We start from the raw sequence: 17,479 nt of genomic DNA, 5'->3' as shown, positions 1-17,479 counted from the left end.
AATTAATGTAATTCCACCAACCCAACTCCTCCTTTTGCAGCCAACTAATTACCAGCTTAGAGTCCCCTTAAATGATCAGTTTTCTGATGTTTAGTTCTTTTGCTTTCCGAACACCTTCCATCAAAGACATGATCTCAGTCCTCAAGGAGTCCCCTGAACTAATGGGTCCAAAAAAAGAGAGCAATAACCCTCCCCTCCTCATTCTGAAAGACACCCCCTATGCCTAATGGGCCTAGGTTTCCCTCATTAACCATCAGAGTTCAGCTTGATGAACCTAGAAGTAGGAGGGGACCAAAACGGTTTGATAACAGTCTTGGATAAAGATGAGTTAGCCATCCCCTTCCATTTCCTAAGCAGGTCATCGACGGGTATGCCTTCAAAACTACTCAAATATTTCACCCAATGGACCACTCTTATGGTAATAGTTTCAATGAGAGCCTCTTTACTTCTCTCCTTGTCTGAAAAGCTCTTTTTTCTCCCAAACCGACCAGCAAACAGCTGCTCTTGTGCACTTCCACAGAATTCTCCCCCTCATTTTCCTCCAATTGACAAAGGTAGGGTTGAACAAGCTTCAAACATTTGGTGGGGGGTTCCACCTGCATCCAAACAAAGAGAAAAATCATTCCCAAATAACAGAAAGAAAAGGACAGGAGATTAATAAGTGGTAGCAAGTCTCACCATTGGCCTTACAAAGGATACACCAATTGGGGGAAAGACAACTATTTTGTCTCTTTCTCTGAATGAGATCACAAGTATTGATTCTTTCAAGGATAACTTCCTAACAAAAACTACTAGTCCTAGGAGGAATAGGTTTGTTCCAAACCTCTTTAACAACAAAAGGCACCAAAGAAATGTATGTAGGTTGGGTCAAGGCCAAGAAAAAGGAAGCACTATAAGAAGAAGGGCACCAAAACTGACTATCAGACATTGAGGAATTCAAGAATACCCCATCCAAACTATGAAGTAAGTTGGAGACACAATTTAACTTAGCATCTCTAAGTCCCCTCCTAAGCCCCAAATTCCAAGCAAAGCCAAAACTGGAGCTAGATGGCACTAAAAAAGAAGAAACTAGCTCATCCTTGAGGTCAGACAAAATAAAAAGGGATGGGAATTGTTCTTTCAAAGGAGAGTCCCCCAACCACACATGCTCCCAAAATTTAACAAGGTTTCCAAAGTACAAGGTATTTAATGAAAGGTAAGAAAAGAGGTAAAATGTCATGGATGGATCTCCAAGGTGAAGCTCTTGTTGCTCTAGCCCATGGACCAATGTACCAACCATCAGCCGCAAGCCCATGAATGCTTATAACCCCACCTTTGCCCATAATTTGTCCTTTTCTACTGGAAGTCTCCATAACCACTTACCCAACAGAGACAAATTCCTTTTTTGGATGCTCCCTAAACCTAGACCACCAAAATTCTTTTCTACATACCACCTCCCAGCACACTCTATGATCCTTCTTCTCCTCTCCAGGCTCCCATAAGAAATCCCTTATGAGTTTTTCCAATTTTTTACTTACCACTTCTAGAATTTTAAACACCGACAAATAGTACACAGGCAAATTAGTCAATGTAAACCTAATCAAAGTAATCCTACCCCTCAAAGACAAGTAGCTTTTCTTCTAGGAGGCCAATCTTTTAGCGAATCTCTCAATCACTGGATTCCAAAAACTCATTTCTCGGATTATCACTCAGAGGTAGACCCAAATATGTCATAGGCCACTGAGATACTTCACATCCAAGAACTTCAACACTATCTAAGACCTCCCTCTGCCCTAAATTCATCCCCACCACACAACTCTTATCAAGATTGACCGTCAAATTGGACATTTTCTCAAAGAGCTGGATAACCAATTTCAGATTTCTAATCCACCTAATATCACCCCCCATCACTGAACAAAATAGTATCATTCGCAAATTACAAATGAGTGATTGGCATGCCCTCCCTACCAACTCTCCATCCCCTCACCAAATTCTAGGAATTTGGTGAGGGGATGAATTTAGTGTAAACAGATGGTCTTCCAAGAACATCTGCAATTAGTGTAAACAGGAAGGGTGAGAGAGGGTCCCCTTGCCTAATAACTCTAAGAGCAGGAAAATGATCCACAATAGTTCCATTTACCAGAATAGAGTGGTGAAATGACCTAACACACCCCTGATCCCCTGATCCACCTACACCATCTATCTCCAAATCCAAAACTTCTCATAACCACCAAAAGAAAGTCCCAATCCACCATATCATAAGCCTTCTCCAAGTCTAGCTTGCACACCAAACCTCTCCTCCCACCCTTTATTGCTTCCACACTCTCATTAGCTACTTCGGAATCACTTTTAACTAGAACATTCTCACATCCCATGAAAAGGGACAATTTGAACCCATGAAGAATACAGAGGAGATCAATTCTAACAGATCACAGGCGTCTACAAGACCAGAGTAGACCAAAATCACCACCTGACTATTATCTCTTAAGCAAGGGTCAAAGTATCGAATTATCGATACACCTTGATATAGCGGAAGGGGTGTATCGGTAGTTTGTACCACATGCATCCCTTTTTCTAGTTTTTTTTTTCAAAAATAGGGCAGGGGGTAGGTTTAAATGTTGTTTAACATTTTAAAACAACAGCTTAAGGTGTATTGGCCACTTGCCAATACGATACAATACGTCTAATACAAGGCATATCGTGTCAAAAATTTGAACCTTTCTCCTAAGATGTCTCCTCTTCTGAATAGCTGGAGATTGAAAAAAATCCATGAAAGTGAGATTTACATTATCTCCTCTTGGAGGGGACTACCTAGGTAGGAGAATCCCTACCATTCTTTCTTTCTTTCTTTTTTTTTTTTTTTGCCTGCCATAAAGGCCCTAGGTAAGTAATGTCATATTAACTTTGAACCAGCACTTAAGAACAAGAAACATAAGCAAACAAAGTCAAAGAAATCATTGAACTGGTTCTCTGCATATGGTAAACATGTAAGCTTCATGCTCACTTAAGAGTTGCACCCTTTTTTTTCCCCCACGTGAATCTCTCAATTGCCTTCTCTTGATCATTCAATTTGCTGACTGGTGTAGCTCAAACTCTCATCCTGAAAACTCTAAAAGTCCACATTAATGTACTATTTATAGGGGTGTTCTCAGAATTGCAGTATGAATTTGAGTCATGTTTTGGTTGCTGATTAAGTGCTTCAAGTAAAATTCATATGGAGGTGCATTGAGATGGCTATAGACATAATTGTTTGCCTTGCATGGTTTGTTTGGAAGCCCTTTTTTTTCAGGCCTTAGATTTCAAAAGAGAAGGGTCACAAGGGTTTTGTTGGTGTTGCTTGCGATTGTCTTTTTTGTTGTCTTCTAGTGTGGGATGACCTATTTTGAGGGTTGGTTCTTTTTCATATGTGGAAGGCATAGTTTCTCTCTTAATAAAAAATCAGAATATGATAATTTTTTTTTTTTTGTGTGTGTGTTTGTGTGGGATTGGGTAGCTAACTTCCTTGCAGTGGTTGTTTAGGCTCCCTTTAGGCTGTGAAAATTCCCATTCTTGTTCACTCAATTTTCCCTTCCTTCTTAGTTAATTACTTTTGAAAAAGAAAAGAATGGAAAGAAAAGCTACCAATCTCCCGTGCAGAGAATTATCTATAATACATGCATGACCTAAAAGTTAAATAAATTATTAATTAATGTTTTGTTTAATCTAATTAATTAATCCTCTTTATTTATTCAAATAATTTATTAATTAATATTTTGTTATTATTTAAATTTCTACAGCTGATTGGTGGGTTGCATATGTTGTTTCTGCTCCAAATTCACTAAAGATTGCAATCAGAGTTCTTAGTTTAACATGTAGTTAATCTGGATGTGAGAGAAACTGAATCATATTTGAGCATGTAATTAAAAATTGTACCTTATTATACTTGAATTTTTAACATTATATTTTATAATCCATTATATGTTTATACTTTTAGTTCTAAATTTTAAAAATCAATCTTATGTTTTATGAATTTATCATGATCCATACCAGAAAGAGGAATCGGTTGGATCAAAAGCGCTTAAATGACTGAGTCTTCATTAAGTTTAACCAGTTACTTAAGGAAAACTTTGATTCATGTATTCACTGACCCTATATCTTTGAAAGATATACATGAGAGTAATGAATGGTTATTAAGGGAGATGGAACATGAAGATGTTGGAGCCAAAATGAGCTAGTATTTTTTTGATGAATGATAATAAATTTATTAATTCAGAAGCAGATTTACAGTGAGTTCATACAACATCCCAAGGAGAGGCGCGAGCTGCAGCCCCTCCTTGAATCTTACAAGTAAACTAGGAAAGAAAAGCAAGAATCACAACTGAGCCCAAAACAATTCTTCCCTATTTACCCCTTGCTTAGCTAACACATCTGACAAAGTATTTGTTGATCTCCCAACCCACTATACAGTGACCAACATATTCCTTGTCAACCAACTAAATTTCTTCATTTCATTCTTGTAACGCCACATAGCCTCTCCAGGATTTTTCAACCAACCCACCACCACTTTGGAATCCCCCTCGATTGTTAGGTGTTGTACCCCCAGCTGGTTTGCAAATTGCACCCCTTGTACAACAGCTAAAAGTTCTGCCCTGATGGAGTCCCCAATTCCCAAGGAACCTAAGTAGAGCAACAAAATCTCTCCCTTCTCATTTCTCAAAGCACCCCCCATTCCGGATAATCCTGGATTACCCATGCTACTTCCATCAAAATTCAACTTCAGTGAGCCTTCGGATGGAGGAGACCAGCTTGTAATTGATTTGTCCTTTAGGGATGAACACCTCACTACTGCTGACCAATTTCTCCAAAGGTCATTAAAGGAGAATTGATGAAAGATTTCCAAGGTCTTCAACCAAGGTATTGCCCTATTTAACACACAGTCTTTCAATTCCTAACTACTCCTTTCATTTTCTTGAAAAATTCTAACATTCCTTTCTTCCCAAAGAGTCCAAATCAAGGCAGCACGAGTACATCTCCACATAATTCTCCCTATTTTTGTAGGCCAATAAAAGGTAGAATGGTTAAAGAGCATGTGAACTTCTGCTGGTAGACTCCAACTACTCCCAAACAACGAAAGTAGCCAAGCCCAAAGGTCAGCAGAAAAGGGACAAGATATTAATAGGTGGTAACAATCCTCACCGTGAGCTCTCTAGAGGATACACCAATTAGGAGAAATACAGAGGAAAGGTCTTCTCTTTCGTAAGTTATCTAGAGTGTTTACTTTCCCAAGGAATACTTCCCAACAAAACGCCATAATTTTTTGGGGAACTGGCCTGCACCAAATTTCTTTTGACGGAAAGGGTTGGTGAGTAGAAAGTTGAGAGATGGACTTGAAGAAAGAAGCACAAGTGAAGGTTCCATTGGGTCTAGGAGTCCATACCCTCTTATCTGGCTTGGAGGGATCCAAACAAACCTGATTAAGACAACCAAGCAAGACAGAAAGAGATTCAATTTCATCATCCCTAAGTCCTCTACGAAACCCAAAATCCCAAGTAGGATCTAAGGGTGTTCCCAAAGGTGAGACAAATTTTGAGACCACCTCTTTTTGTACAAAGAAACAAAAAATAGCGAAGGGAACAGATCCTTTAAAGGTGTGTTTCCTACCCAAATATCCTCCCAAAAATGAACAGTGTTGCCAGAACAAACTTCATACCTGATAAAATTGAGGAATTGAGGAAGGGTGCTATGAATGGCCTTCCAAGGTGCTGCTAGGTTAGCTTGCCTTGATACACTAGCATCCCATTCATTATTTGACCTCCTATGAATGCTTCCCACCACCTCATGCCACAACCTCTCTCTTTCCAATGGCCATCGCCACAACCATTTCCCTAATAGAGCTTGATTTTTTCTAGTTACCCTCCCAAGTCCCAAACCCCCCTCTTCTTTATTTCTGCACACAATTTCCCAATTAACAAGTTATCCTTTTTTTCTTGTCCCGGCTCCCATAAGATATCTCTCATCAACTTCTCCAATTTCCTAGCTTCCCTAACTGGTATCCTAAAAACAAACAAAAAATAGGTAGGTAAGTTAGCCAAGGTAGCTCTTATTAGGGTAATTCTCCCTCCTAAAGAGACATAATTCCTCTTCCATGAGGCTAATCTCTTCTCAAATTTTTCTATCACTAGGGTCCAAAATCTACTCTCCCTAAGATTTGCCCCTAAAGGAAGCCCTAAGTATGACATAGGCCAAGCAGAGGTGGAACACTCAAGACACTCTGCAATAGCCTCAACCTCCCCTACCTCCAAATTTATACCCGCTATGCAGCTCTTTTCCAAATTTATTCTCAAATTAGAAATACTTTCAAATCCTTTGATTAGCTCATTTAGGTTTGCTACCTTTTCGCTAAAACCTCCTTCACAAAAGATCATTAGGTCATCTGCAAACTGAAGGTGGGTGATGGGGACTTGGTGTCTCCCTATTCTCCAACCCCTAATGGCATCTTCACTGTCAGCCTTAGTAATGATCCTACTAATCACATCAGCTACTAAGGTAAAAAGGAAGGGTGAGAGTGGATCCCCTTGCTTAACACCCCTGCAAGCTGGAAAAAAGTCCCTCACCATACCATTTACCAGAATAGAGTAGTGACAAGTACTGATACACCCAAAAATCCAACTACACCACTTGTCCCCAAATCCACAGTTTCGCATAACCTCTAATAGAAACTCCTAGTCCACCAAATCATAGGCCTTTTCAAGATCCAATTTACAAATGAAACCTCTCTTCCTAGACCTTTTCATTTCCTCCACACACTCATTCGCAATTAAGATCTGATCTGTTATTTGTCGCCCTTGAATGAAAGCCCCCTGGGTTTCACTAATGATAGAAGGGAGGACTGTTTTGATCCTCAACGAGAGCACTTTAGCCAGAATTTTATAGATGCTTGTCACCAGACTAATAGGCCTAGAATCTTTTGGGTGGTTGGCATCATTCTTCTTAGGTATCAAGGCCAAAAAGGTGGCATTAATTCTAGGGCTTATAATGTAATTGTCTGCAAATTCCTTAAAGACCTCAACTAAATCCTCTTTCAACACCTCCCAACAGTCTTGATAAAAACCCATTGTAAAGCCATCTAGACCTAGAGCCTTGGATCTATCCATTAGAAAGACAGCTTTCTTAATCTCTTCTTCCTCGAAATCCCTTTCCAGCCACCTTGCCACTCCATCATCAATTCTTGGCCATTCCACCCCTTCCACGACTGCTCTCTCACTCAAAGGTCTTCTATAAATCGATTTGAAGTGGTCCACAAATTTTCTGGCTATGTCATCCTGGTTGGTAATCACCTCCTCTCCTATCTCTAGCTTGGTCACAAGATTCTTTCTTTGTCTCCCATTTGCCAAATCATGGAAAAATCTAGTGTTCCCATCGCCTTCCTTAATCCACTTGTGTCTAGATTTTTGTCTCCAACTGATTTCTTCCCTCAGTAACACCTCTTCCAAATCCTTTTTCAATTGTCTCCTTAACACTTTGTCCTCCTCGGTCAACCCATTTTGAGATTCCTTTACATCCAAGTTTTCTATTCGAGAGATTAGGCACAATTTTTGCTCCTCAATTCTACCAAAATGATCTCTATTCCACTCTTTTATTTTGGCACTCAACCTTTTTAATTTCTTATGAAACTTGATCCCCTTCCATCTTACTCCCCTCTCCTCCTCACCCCACCATTCCTTCACTTTTTTCACAAAATCTGGATGGGTAAGCCACATATTTTCGAATCTAAAAGGTTTGGGTCCTGTAGGAAAAAACTTAGTACCTATCTGGATAGGACAGTGATTGGAGGTGACCCCGGGTAATGCTCTAGCAACCAAGTTTTCCAAACTATTCTCCCAGGCAAAGTTAAATAAGAACCTGTCCAGCTTCGAACACAAAGGGGTTTCCTGAAGGTTGGACCAAGTGTAACTAGCTTGCAGCTGAGGTATTTCCTTCAATTCACATTCTTCAATAAAACCATTAAACTTCCTCATGCTTGTTGTAATTACCTGTTGGGGATTACTGGTTTCATCAGAGAATCTAAAATCCCCGCCCAGGCACCAAGGGCCATACCATAGCCCCTTGATTGCATATAGTTCCTCCCACATCTCATTCCTCTCTTTATAGGAATTAGGGCCATAAACATTGGTTAAGACCCATACACACCCATCCTCTACATTCTTACACATAATGGAAACTGAGAATCTACCTATCAATTCTTCCACTACTTCCACCACATCCTCCCTCCACAGTGTTATGATCTCCCCCAAGGCTCCCCAAGAAGGAGACGAGCTCCAACCTAAACCTATAGACCTCCAAAAACTCCTCACCCATCTCCCATCTAATTCCATCATTTTGGATTCTTGTAACAGCACAATATCAGGTTTTTCCCTTCAGAGTAGGTCTTTGATCACACCCTTCTCTTTCTTGCACTCCCTAACCCTCTTACATTCCAGCTAATAATTTTCATCGAGACAAAATAGCAAAAACACCCATGAAAAGGCCATAATCTCCTCATTTTAGGCCCTTCCTCCTATCCCCTCTACCACTAAATTCTAAATCTCCCTCAATGTCTGAGATTAGCCTTTCCACTTCAGATCTTTTTTCTTCTTTGTTCCTTTTTCTCCCCCTTCCTAATACAACAATCAACCTGTTTCTTTTCTCCACCCTTTCCAGCCAATGTCTGAGGAAGAATTTTACCCTGCTCACACTTATTTTGGCTACAGCATCTCTCTAAGAATCCTTCCTTTTCTTTTAGTTCCTCCATCATTGTACATATCAACTCCCAGAATCTGTCCGCCTCCCCCTTACTACTTCCTTCCATCACACTCTCTCCTCCTTCCACTATCACCCTCTCTCTTGCATCAGAACCTCTTGGATGGAAAGCTGGCATATCTGTTACAGGCATAGCACACAAGTCAGTACCTAAAAAAGAATTGACACCCATACCTGGTAGGACGAGGGTAGGACTAGAATCACTGGAATTTAGTTGTTGACAGGCGACAAATGGTTTTAAGGCCTTTCCCCTTTTTGGACAAAGTTGTGAAGTAGACATAGTGAAAGAATCACTTCCTGACGACCTACCCACTTGGAAATCCTTTCTCTGTGTTTCCGACACTGGAATACCCACATCCATCCTCACGGCCGATTCTTGTCCCTCTCCACCAACATCCTGTAATTCATTAGACTCAGGGTCAGCTCCCTCGACGAAGGGAAGAGGAGTTTTCACAGCTTTAGGACCATTTTCTTCGCCATTTCTAGTCTTCCCGCCACCTGCCTCTTCAATCTCTTCCTCTAAAAATAACAGCTCTGTATGCAAACTTTCTATTTCAAGTAAATCATTGTTGCTTTTCGAAGATAGACTTCCCAAACTTATAGTTTCATCTCTATCAGAATCGTCACTGCTATTTTGCTCACTCAACCAATCTTCAAACCCTGTTCTGTTCAAATCACTAGGCTTCAAGTATCTCGGGTTGCGCCTATCTGGTGAGAGACGGTTCGCCAGGTTGGATGGGACCCATTATAGAGAGCCTCGAGACTGAGAGTCTTGAGATTTTGCGCCTGAACTGTTCGACTGAAAGGAGGGATTCGGGTAGAAGAAGATAGACGCTTAATCTCGTCTATCAGCTCATCCCTCCTCCCAGTCACGTGCTTACTTAAAGGGTCCCTTGGCCCATCTGTCTTGTAATGGGCCTTGGGCTCAAAACTTGTAATATAAGAACCCAGCTTTAAAACCTTTACTTGAGTTGCCTTCTCCGGCCCACCAGAAAAGGGATCCACTCAACTGGGCCCATTTTCTAAGCCTTTTCCTCCCACGTGACCTCTTAACAAGTCACGCCCCCTGCTTTAATGGTCGAACCAGCAACCCTCCCTATCTGAGGTTGCTGGTTCAGCCCTCTCCCTTTAGACACTGGTATATTTTTGTCTATTTCCCCTGACACCACCTGCACAAAAGATCTGCCATTTGTCATAGCCTTTTCTTGCTTTCTACAAGTTTGACCTTCCATCTGCCCCAAAGCTTTTTGGCTTCCCAGAATTTGTTGGCCCTTTTTAGTGAAACATTCCTTCCCATTTGAATTAACCAATCTCACAAGTCCACATAATGCTTCTTCTTCCTCCTTCTCCCCTCCTACCATACGAGCCTCTTTCCATAGCCCTGCTTCAATGGAGGATGCTAGCCACACAGAGACAAAACTCCCCTCTGTTCGTACCTCTACCTTTCGTGGAATGTCTTTTGGATTCACACCACTTAGCAGGATTGCTACTGAATAATGATCACCCCAGAAAGCTCCTTTCAAGATTCCTCCACACAATACTGCTATAGACTCTGCTACTTCTTGTTTCCACAAATGAAATGGCAAGCCTATTACACGCACCACCACACCATCTTCGACAAATAAATCCTTGGAGTTGGATGTTGGATTCCATTTAAAGACTGTGAATGATCCGAAATTAGCCTGAATATTGATAGCTGATATTTCCAATTCATTCTCTACTAGATCTAGGAGGGCTTTACAGTTATCGAAGGGGGTTACTATGAAGACACTCTTCAGCTTCAACCTGGTTGCCAGTAAGTCAGCTACCCTCCTCCAATCATTAACCTTTTCCTTGGCTTGTATCACAAACTTACTATCCCACTCTTCTCTCTCTAGACCTCCCACCATTCTGCATTAGCCTTTTGTTTTTGCCATGACCACTGGCCCTTGTTCTACTCTGTTGTTGCTAAGATATGCCTTCTCCTCCCTTATGGAGGCTTTTTTATCATTTGCTACTCTTTGAGCTAAAAACTCTTTGAGCAACCAGTCAACTTCCCCCCATCCTTGGCTCTGTTTTCCTGCTGGTAGACACACCAGTTGCCTTCGTTCCTTACCAAAAAATTCAGCCAAAGCTATGAAGAAGCCTTTTCTATTCCTCTTACATTCAACAACATATCTTCTCCCTTCTAATGTACTAAAATCCTGCCAGGTTATCTGCTTACCTTTTAACAGGCTCCAGCTATGAACTCTCTTAGCTCGATCACTTCTAATCCTTCCAGCAATATTGTACCCTTTTTCGCTTCCCTTACCTTCAAGCTTACCTTCCCCTTGATTCTCATCTCTTCGAACAGGAAATTTTTTGCTTCTATCTTCAAGGATCTCCTCCACTGACCTGCCTGCACGAACTCCATTCCCTTCAAGGATCTTGAACTAGGGTTGTTCACGGGTTGATTCAGTTCTCAAACCTGAAGCATGTTGACACCCAAAATGAGTTAGTATTTGATGATGATTCTTTAACATGGGGAGATGTGGCTCTTGCTTCGGGAATTGAAGAGCCAACAATGAGTAAAAGAAATAGAGGTTCTGGTTCAGCTTCAGCTACTCATGTAAGAACAACAGCATCAGCCAATGCAAGAAAATCTAGAGGAGGTTCAAGTTCTCAACTCTGTTTGGAAGATGGAAAGCTTGAGGAAGAAGATTGGGAAGAGGCCTTTGGGGACTATAATTGTGATGATGATGAAGATGAAGTTGAACTTCCAAATGAAGAAGAATGAGAAATAAGATCATGAAGATGAAGACTAAACGGGAAAATGAGTGATGAGTGATAGCATTAGACACGACCTTATTTCATCCAACCTTGTTTTAAAGAATTGAACATCTACTCTTTTTTTGTTGTTTAGTTTAAGACTTTAAGTTGTGATTGTTTTTTTTTTGTTAATACTGATCATGATTAATGATGTGAATGTGATGTGTCATGTATGGATTTTCCGATTACCACTTACTAGATCTAGATGTAGTGATTCAGTGATTGTGGTATTGAGGCTTAATTGCTTAACACCATGGAGAGACTTGGAGAGGTAAGTTGTCTTTTAACTTCTTTTATATCCGCATTTTGTATCTTATTTATGATATTTAAATTCTTGTAATTTGTATGCAAATTGCAGAAATTAGAACTTTAGATTGCATGTCATATCTTAATTCTTAAATGCATGAACTAACCTCTAACCAATTGCACTAATAATCTAAACAAATCAATTAATTTCATTTGAAAATTTGAATTTCAAGTCTATCTTTTTTAACAAAGATGTATTGGTTTTTTGTAATTTTTAAATTTTTTATATGTTTTTTATATTTTGTATTTTTTAAAAACTCTGTTTGCCTTCTTCAAAAAGGCATGCACCTCGCTTTGTGCCTCAGGTGCATTTGGAGTCTTGCACTTTTTGTGCACCTCTCGCTCTGAAAACATTGAAACCTGCCAAGAACTTGAAGGCTCTCCCCTCCTCAACCTGCTTATCATATTTTTCTTTGTCAATAGTGCTGTCCCAATTAATAGTAAGGTGATGATCAAGTTCCTCCCACAATCCTTCCAAAGTAGCAAAATAAGTAGCAACTATCATCTCCCCTTCAGTGCTGCAATATCTTGTGTCAATCTATAGATTCCAGCATTGGTTTTGCATTGTTGTCCATAGGTTTTTAAAATCTTTTCCCAAATCTTAAATACAGTAGGGAAATGCTGGATGGTCCTAGCAAACTTTACAGTCATAGAGGCAAGTAACCAGGACATCATTGTTGCATTTTCTTTGCACCATGTGGCAATTCAGCCTCTCCTTCCTTGGGTTTCTTCACTTCTCCATCACCCCATCAGACCTTTGGAAAAAATAAATAACTTGGCTGAAATTGACCATTTCCAGAAGTTGTACTCATCTAGCAACACATTTGTAATTTGTACAATGTGGAGTGTTGGAACTCTTTTCTAGTTGATCTAGTGTCCTTAGAAGATGCTTCCCCTGAACCCTAAGACCACCTTGAGCTTAAAAAAATGTTGCTAAGCTTCTAAAAGACTGAAATGTGAAGGATTGAGGCACAAATCCAAGTCCCACACTTTCCTAGTAGTACCCAAACACACCTGAACTCTTCCTTGTATGGTTCGGCTACTGAATCCTGTTCTCACTGTCAACACTGCTATGGCTGTGCTTCACCTCCACTGGAACAAGAACTAGGACTTCTCTAAGCAGCCCTGCTTCTAGGGCTGAAGTTCAGCAGCCCTCTTCTAGTGTTTGTTTGTTTGTTTGAGGCCCCTAAATAGAAAAACAGGAAAAAAAAAAAGAGGAGAAAAAGAGAGGAAATAAGCAGGTCGAACCAGTCACAGAGTAGTTTTCAGTGCTCTGATACCATGTGTTTTAAACCTGCAAGGCTGCGATAGAGTTAGAGGGTTTTGGAGAAGAAGATAAGAGTAGAGAAAATGGAGCAGCAGAATAGAAGATTTCTACAGGTCCTAAATCTTTTAAGTCCAATAAGATGGTACAATAAAGTACAAAAGTACCCCTGATTAGTAATACTCCTAATAAAGGATATAAGGCTCAGTTTGGAAATAGTACAAATACATAAGTAATACAAAATACAAGGTTTTGCACTCTACATATTTTTATTTATACTCCTTCCAAACTGAGCCTAAAGTACTATTGGGCCCTATAACTAAAGCCCATTAGCAAAACAGCAAGGCTAAACACTTAATTAACAGGTCACATGACATCATTAAAAGTCATGTGACAGTCCCAAACGTGGGAACAGCCACTCTAACAATGATAATATTACAAAAGGAACCAAAGCAGACCCAATAACTTAAGGCCCAACAACACAGACACAACCAATAACATAAAATAAAAGGCCCACACAAGTAATCAACCATTACAATATAATTCATCATAAGAAAGTATATACCACAAAATACCAAGTTAATCCAAATGGACTTCCTGTTAACCTTTAAGCAAGAGGCTCTGTTTTGCTTCTTAAGATTCTTTCTTAAGAAAATCAGTGTGGGCCCCTTTCCCTCCCACGTCTCCCTTCCTTTAACTATCAATGGAGACTTCCTCAAGCATGTACCCTGCCCCACCGTCTCCTCTTTCTGAACCTCCACATGTTCCTTCATTATGACCTCTGCCCACCATTTCCTTCCTCACCGAAAAAGGTATCCACCGCAATACAGCTCTCGATCCCAAGTAGATGGGCCCCACCGATCGGTTCATCTCTCGAGATTTTCCTATCCTCGTCATTATTGCGAACCCTCGAACCTTGATAAACATTCTCATTAATTCCAATAATGCCCCTGTCTTCAACCTCAGGCCTTCTGTTGAGTGGTCTGTTCATCTTCCTGCAGTTTGCATTAGATGACTGAGAATAGTTGCACAACTCCTCTAGATCTTCAACCCATCTCATCAGATATGAGCCTTCTATTCCAATTCTTAAATCATAACATTCTCCAGCAAAACGAAGGACAAGAGAAGAAGGGACCAAATGAACTTCGTCGACTTCAACTAGGATACGAGTAGCAACAAGACACCTCCAGGAGATCGATCGAGAATCCATGAACCTGAATCTTCCACATGCATCCCCCACTGCTTTAAAAGTTTGGAAACACCAAGCATGTAGGGGGATTCCAAAAATATTTATCCAAATTAGACTTGTAGGGCCCAAATATCTGATTGCACCAACTACAAGATTCCATCGCCCATCCTAACCTCTGGGGATCAAACCTGGTTTTGTTCCTTCCTTAAAATATCACTCGCCTCTGCTTCACTATTGAAAGGGAATAAAAGAACCCGACATTCAACTTCCTAACCTTGAACGGCTTCCTTGGATGCCAAACAGCCTCCACCCAGTCACCAACACCCTCTACATCTGGATCAGAGTTCACAAAACGCCCAACCAAGCTCCTATTCAAGACCTTAAGTCTATCGTGAATATCCCTTGCTGGATTCACAACCACTTCCATGATATCTTAGCTTAGTCTATCCTCTACTGAATAGAGGACTGTAATACCCATGCAATCCACCTATTAACCATGCTAGATATTTTTGGCTACATCAATAACTCCATGAAAGACTTGAACAATGGAGCTGCAAAGCTTGAGGGGGCTCCAATCTTCCAAATCCACTACCTAACTGGAGTGGCTTAGGAAAGTTAATCAAAGCTCATGGAGATACAGAAATACCATGAGAAATAAGACAGTTGAAAATGGGAACTTAGTCACTAATTCATGTGTTATTATTGGTTAAACAGCCCATCAAGTGCAGCTATTCCAGACTCCCTAATTTGATGCTATGAAAAACAACAAACAGCATGAAAGAAACAGACAACCTGTAATCTATTTAAAAAAAAAAATGATTAAAAATAAGGGTAAGCAAACAAACTTTCAGTCTGACATTCTCATAAATGGAGAAAAAACCAATTCTTATCACATAGCAAAATTACACAAACTAGATTTGGAAACTTTTGTTAATTCTTTAGCAAGTTACCTGCATAGAATTGCATCAGTTAAATAAAATCTCAGAGCAATCTTATTTGCATATACCTGCTCTCCTATTTTATAGCTTTTCCTTGCATAGAAGCAATATGCAGAAATATCTTCTTCATACCCTCCATCTGTTAACCTCTGCAAATAGGCATTGAATTGCTTAGCATCAAACTTCCACAAATAGCTAAACTTCAAAGAAGATACCTCTTTCCAACTTACTAAATCTTCAGAGCAAGGCATTGCCTCTTCAGGTGCAGCATAATTAAAAAAGTCACCCACAGGGCACAAACACCCAGCATCATCCCACGGTATATGCAGTGTACGAGAAGATATCTTCAATCATGAGACAAGTTTGAAAAACATAATGTTTAAATTAACAGAACTAAAGAAAAAGAAAAAGGAAAAAAAAGAGCACAGTAAAGCTTTTATGGAAAGTGAATGCATTCTAAGATGGAAAGAAAAATTCCTGTGCTTGTAAAACAAAAGATAGTCAACCAATTAGCAGGTATGGGATCTCTTATGAACAAAACAGCTCATTAAGTGGTGATCAACCAGGCAACAAGAAACTTTCCAACCAATAATATCTTAGGTACCTCTCAAAATGTCAGAATTTAAGAAACAACGTTCTAGGCTATTGAAGTTTTTTTCTTTTCTTTTTTCTGTTATTTATTTATTTGAATTTTGAAGATACTAGCTTGCCTAATTGGTGAGACCTATGAGTGTTGGTACCACATGCCTGATTTGGAAACTTGTAAGTACATAAATTTAGACATTGCACTACCAGTGGTAAGTGACATGCCACAAGGCCATGCAGTCAACCATTGCAAAGCAATGGTGACACAATGAGATAATGACATGGTAGCACAGAACCAGAACCACAGCGCAGATATCCCACGAGTCTATATTAGTTGCTTCTTATCTTTTATCAAAAGGAAGTCTCATAATGATACATTGTGTTGTAATCTTCTTTCATCTAGTGTTTTGGAAGTCTTTTGGTGCTTTGTAGTCTGTTCCTTTGTGCTTTGTGTCTAGAAACATCTTTGTTCTCTTTTTCAGGTGCAGGTTGTCCCCTCCTAAGGATGTGGTGGGTCTTTTTGAGCCTAATTTCCTAAGGCAACCAAAGAAAATAGGACATCTTTTGTGGAAAGCAGTGAGGGCAGCTGTTGTCTGAACCATTCGGGAAGAAAGAAATGGTAGAATCTTCAATGACAAAAGCAGAACCGAAGGGGAGACTACTGAGTTAATTAAAATCAAGGCGGTGAACTGGGTAAGAACCATGGAGGCTTTCCAAAATTTCTCCTTAAATGATATATTGAGAAATTGGAAAGAGGTGGCACTCTCGGCTCAAGAAAAGGAAAGGCAATTTATGATTTGGAAACCCCTGGCCTTGTGGCAAATTATTGAGTTAATTAAAATCAAGGCACACCGCCTGGGTAAAAACTATGGAGGCTTTCCCAAACTTCTCCCTAAGGAGGCGTTCTTTTTTTGGATTCTGAGAGGGGGGAAAGTTGGTCAATGGGATTTTGGTTCCCATTGACCAAGAATCCCATGTTCTTTTTTCAGATTTATGTGGGAGCCGGGGAAAGTTTATTTTCCTGGGTATCACTTACCCGGGTAAGTGATACCCATCTCCTAGGTGGGTAAATAACTTTCCCACCTAGGGGGAAAGTTGCCAACACTTGAATGGGGAAAAATACCCTTTTTAATAATGGATTTTTATGGCTAAAATGGTCATTGCCTTATTTACATGAGACATAAAAGAACATGGGTAAATGCACTTACCCGGGTAAGTGTTTCCCAAGAAAAAATTACCCAGGTAACTGCATTTTCCCGGGTAAGTAACTTACCGAAAAGCGAACGGGGCCTAAATGATAGCATTGAGAAATTGGAAAGAGGTGGCACTCTCTGCTCAAGAAAAGGAAAGGCAAATTATGATTTGGAAATCCCCAGCTTCTAACTTCATAAAGGTCAACTTTGATGGAACCTTCATTTGCGAAGTGGGATTGGCTGGAATAGAGGGAGTCTTCAGGAGTTCAAAAGGAAGAGTGGTGGCACAAATTCAGGTCCTTTGGAGCAAGGGAATGCACTAACAACAGAAATGGGAAGCTTATTGCAGGGATTAAAACTTGCCAAACAATTTGGTTTCCACAATCTAGAAGTGGAAGGGGGTTCTCAGGTAGTCATTTCATGGACAACATGCAGCACCCAAATCCCTTGGGTTTTCCAA

The 17,479-nt window shown here is 40.1% G+C and overlaps 1 protein-coding gene across 3 annotated transcripts in view; it reads right to left on the bottom strand.

Moving 5' to 3' along the window:
- The window catches only part of SDG40 (SET domain group 40), a 34,755-nt gene that overhangs the window by 1,469 nt on the left and 15,807 nt on the right, over nt 1–17,479 (bottom strand). The window contains exons 5-7 of one of the 3 annotated variants that reach the window (XM_010253895.3): nt 15,472–15,585; nt 15,310–15,390; nt 447–596 (exon numbers count right to left, since the gene is read on the bottom strand). In XM_010253895.3, the coding sequence (XP_010252197.1) occupies nt 447–596; nt 15,310–15,390; nt 15,472–15,585 (345 nt within the window). Of the gene's footprint in view, nt 1–446; nt 597–15,309; nt 15,586–17,479 lie in introns of all 3 variants that reach the window. The other 2 variants (XM_019197155.2, XM_010253897.3) reach the window with 2 other exon arrangements.

The sequence above is a fragment of the Nelumbo nucifera genome, chromosome 5 (assembly GCF_055504915.1).
Source record: "Nelumbo nucifera cultivar China Antique chromosome 5, China Antique-T2T, whole genome shotgun sequence".
Taxonomy (NCBI): Eukaryota; Viridiplantae; Streptophyta; class Magnoliopsida; order Proteales; family Nelumbonaceae; genus Nelumbo; species Nelumbo nucifera.
Note: the sequence above shows the minus strand (reverse complement) of the source record. Positions and strands in the feature narration are given on the sequence as shown.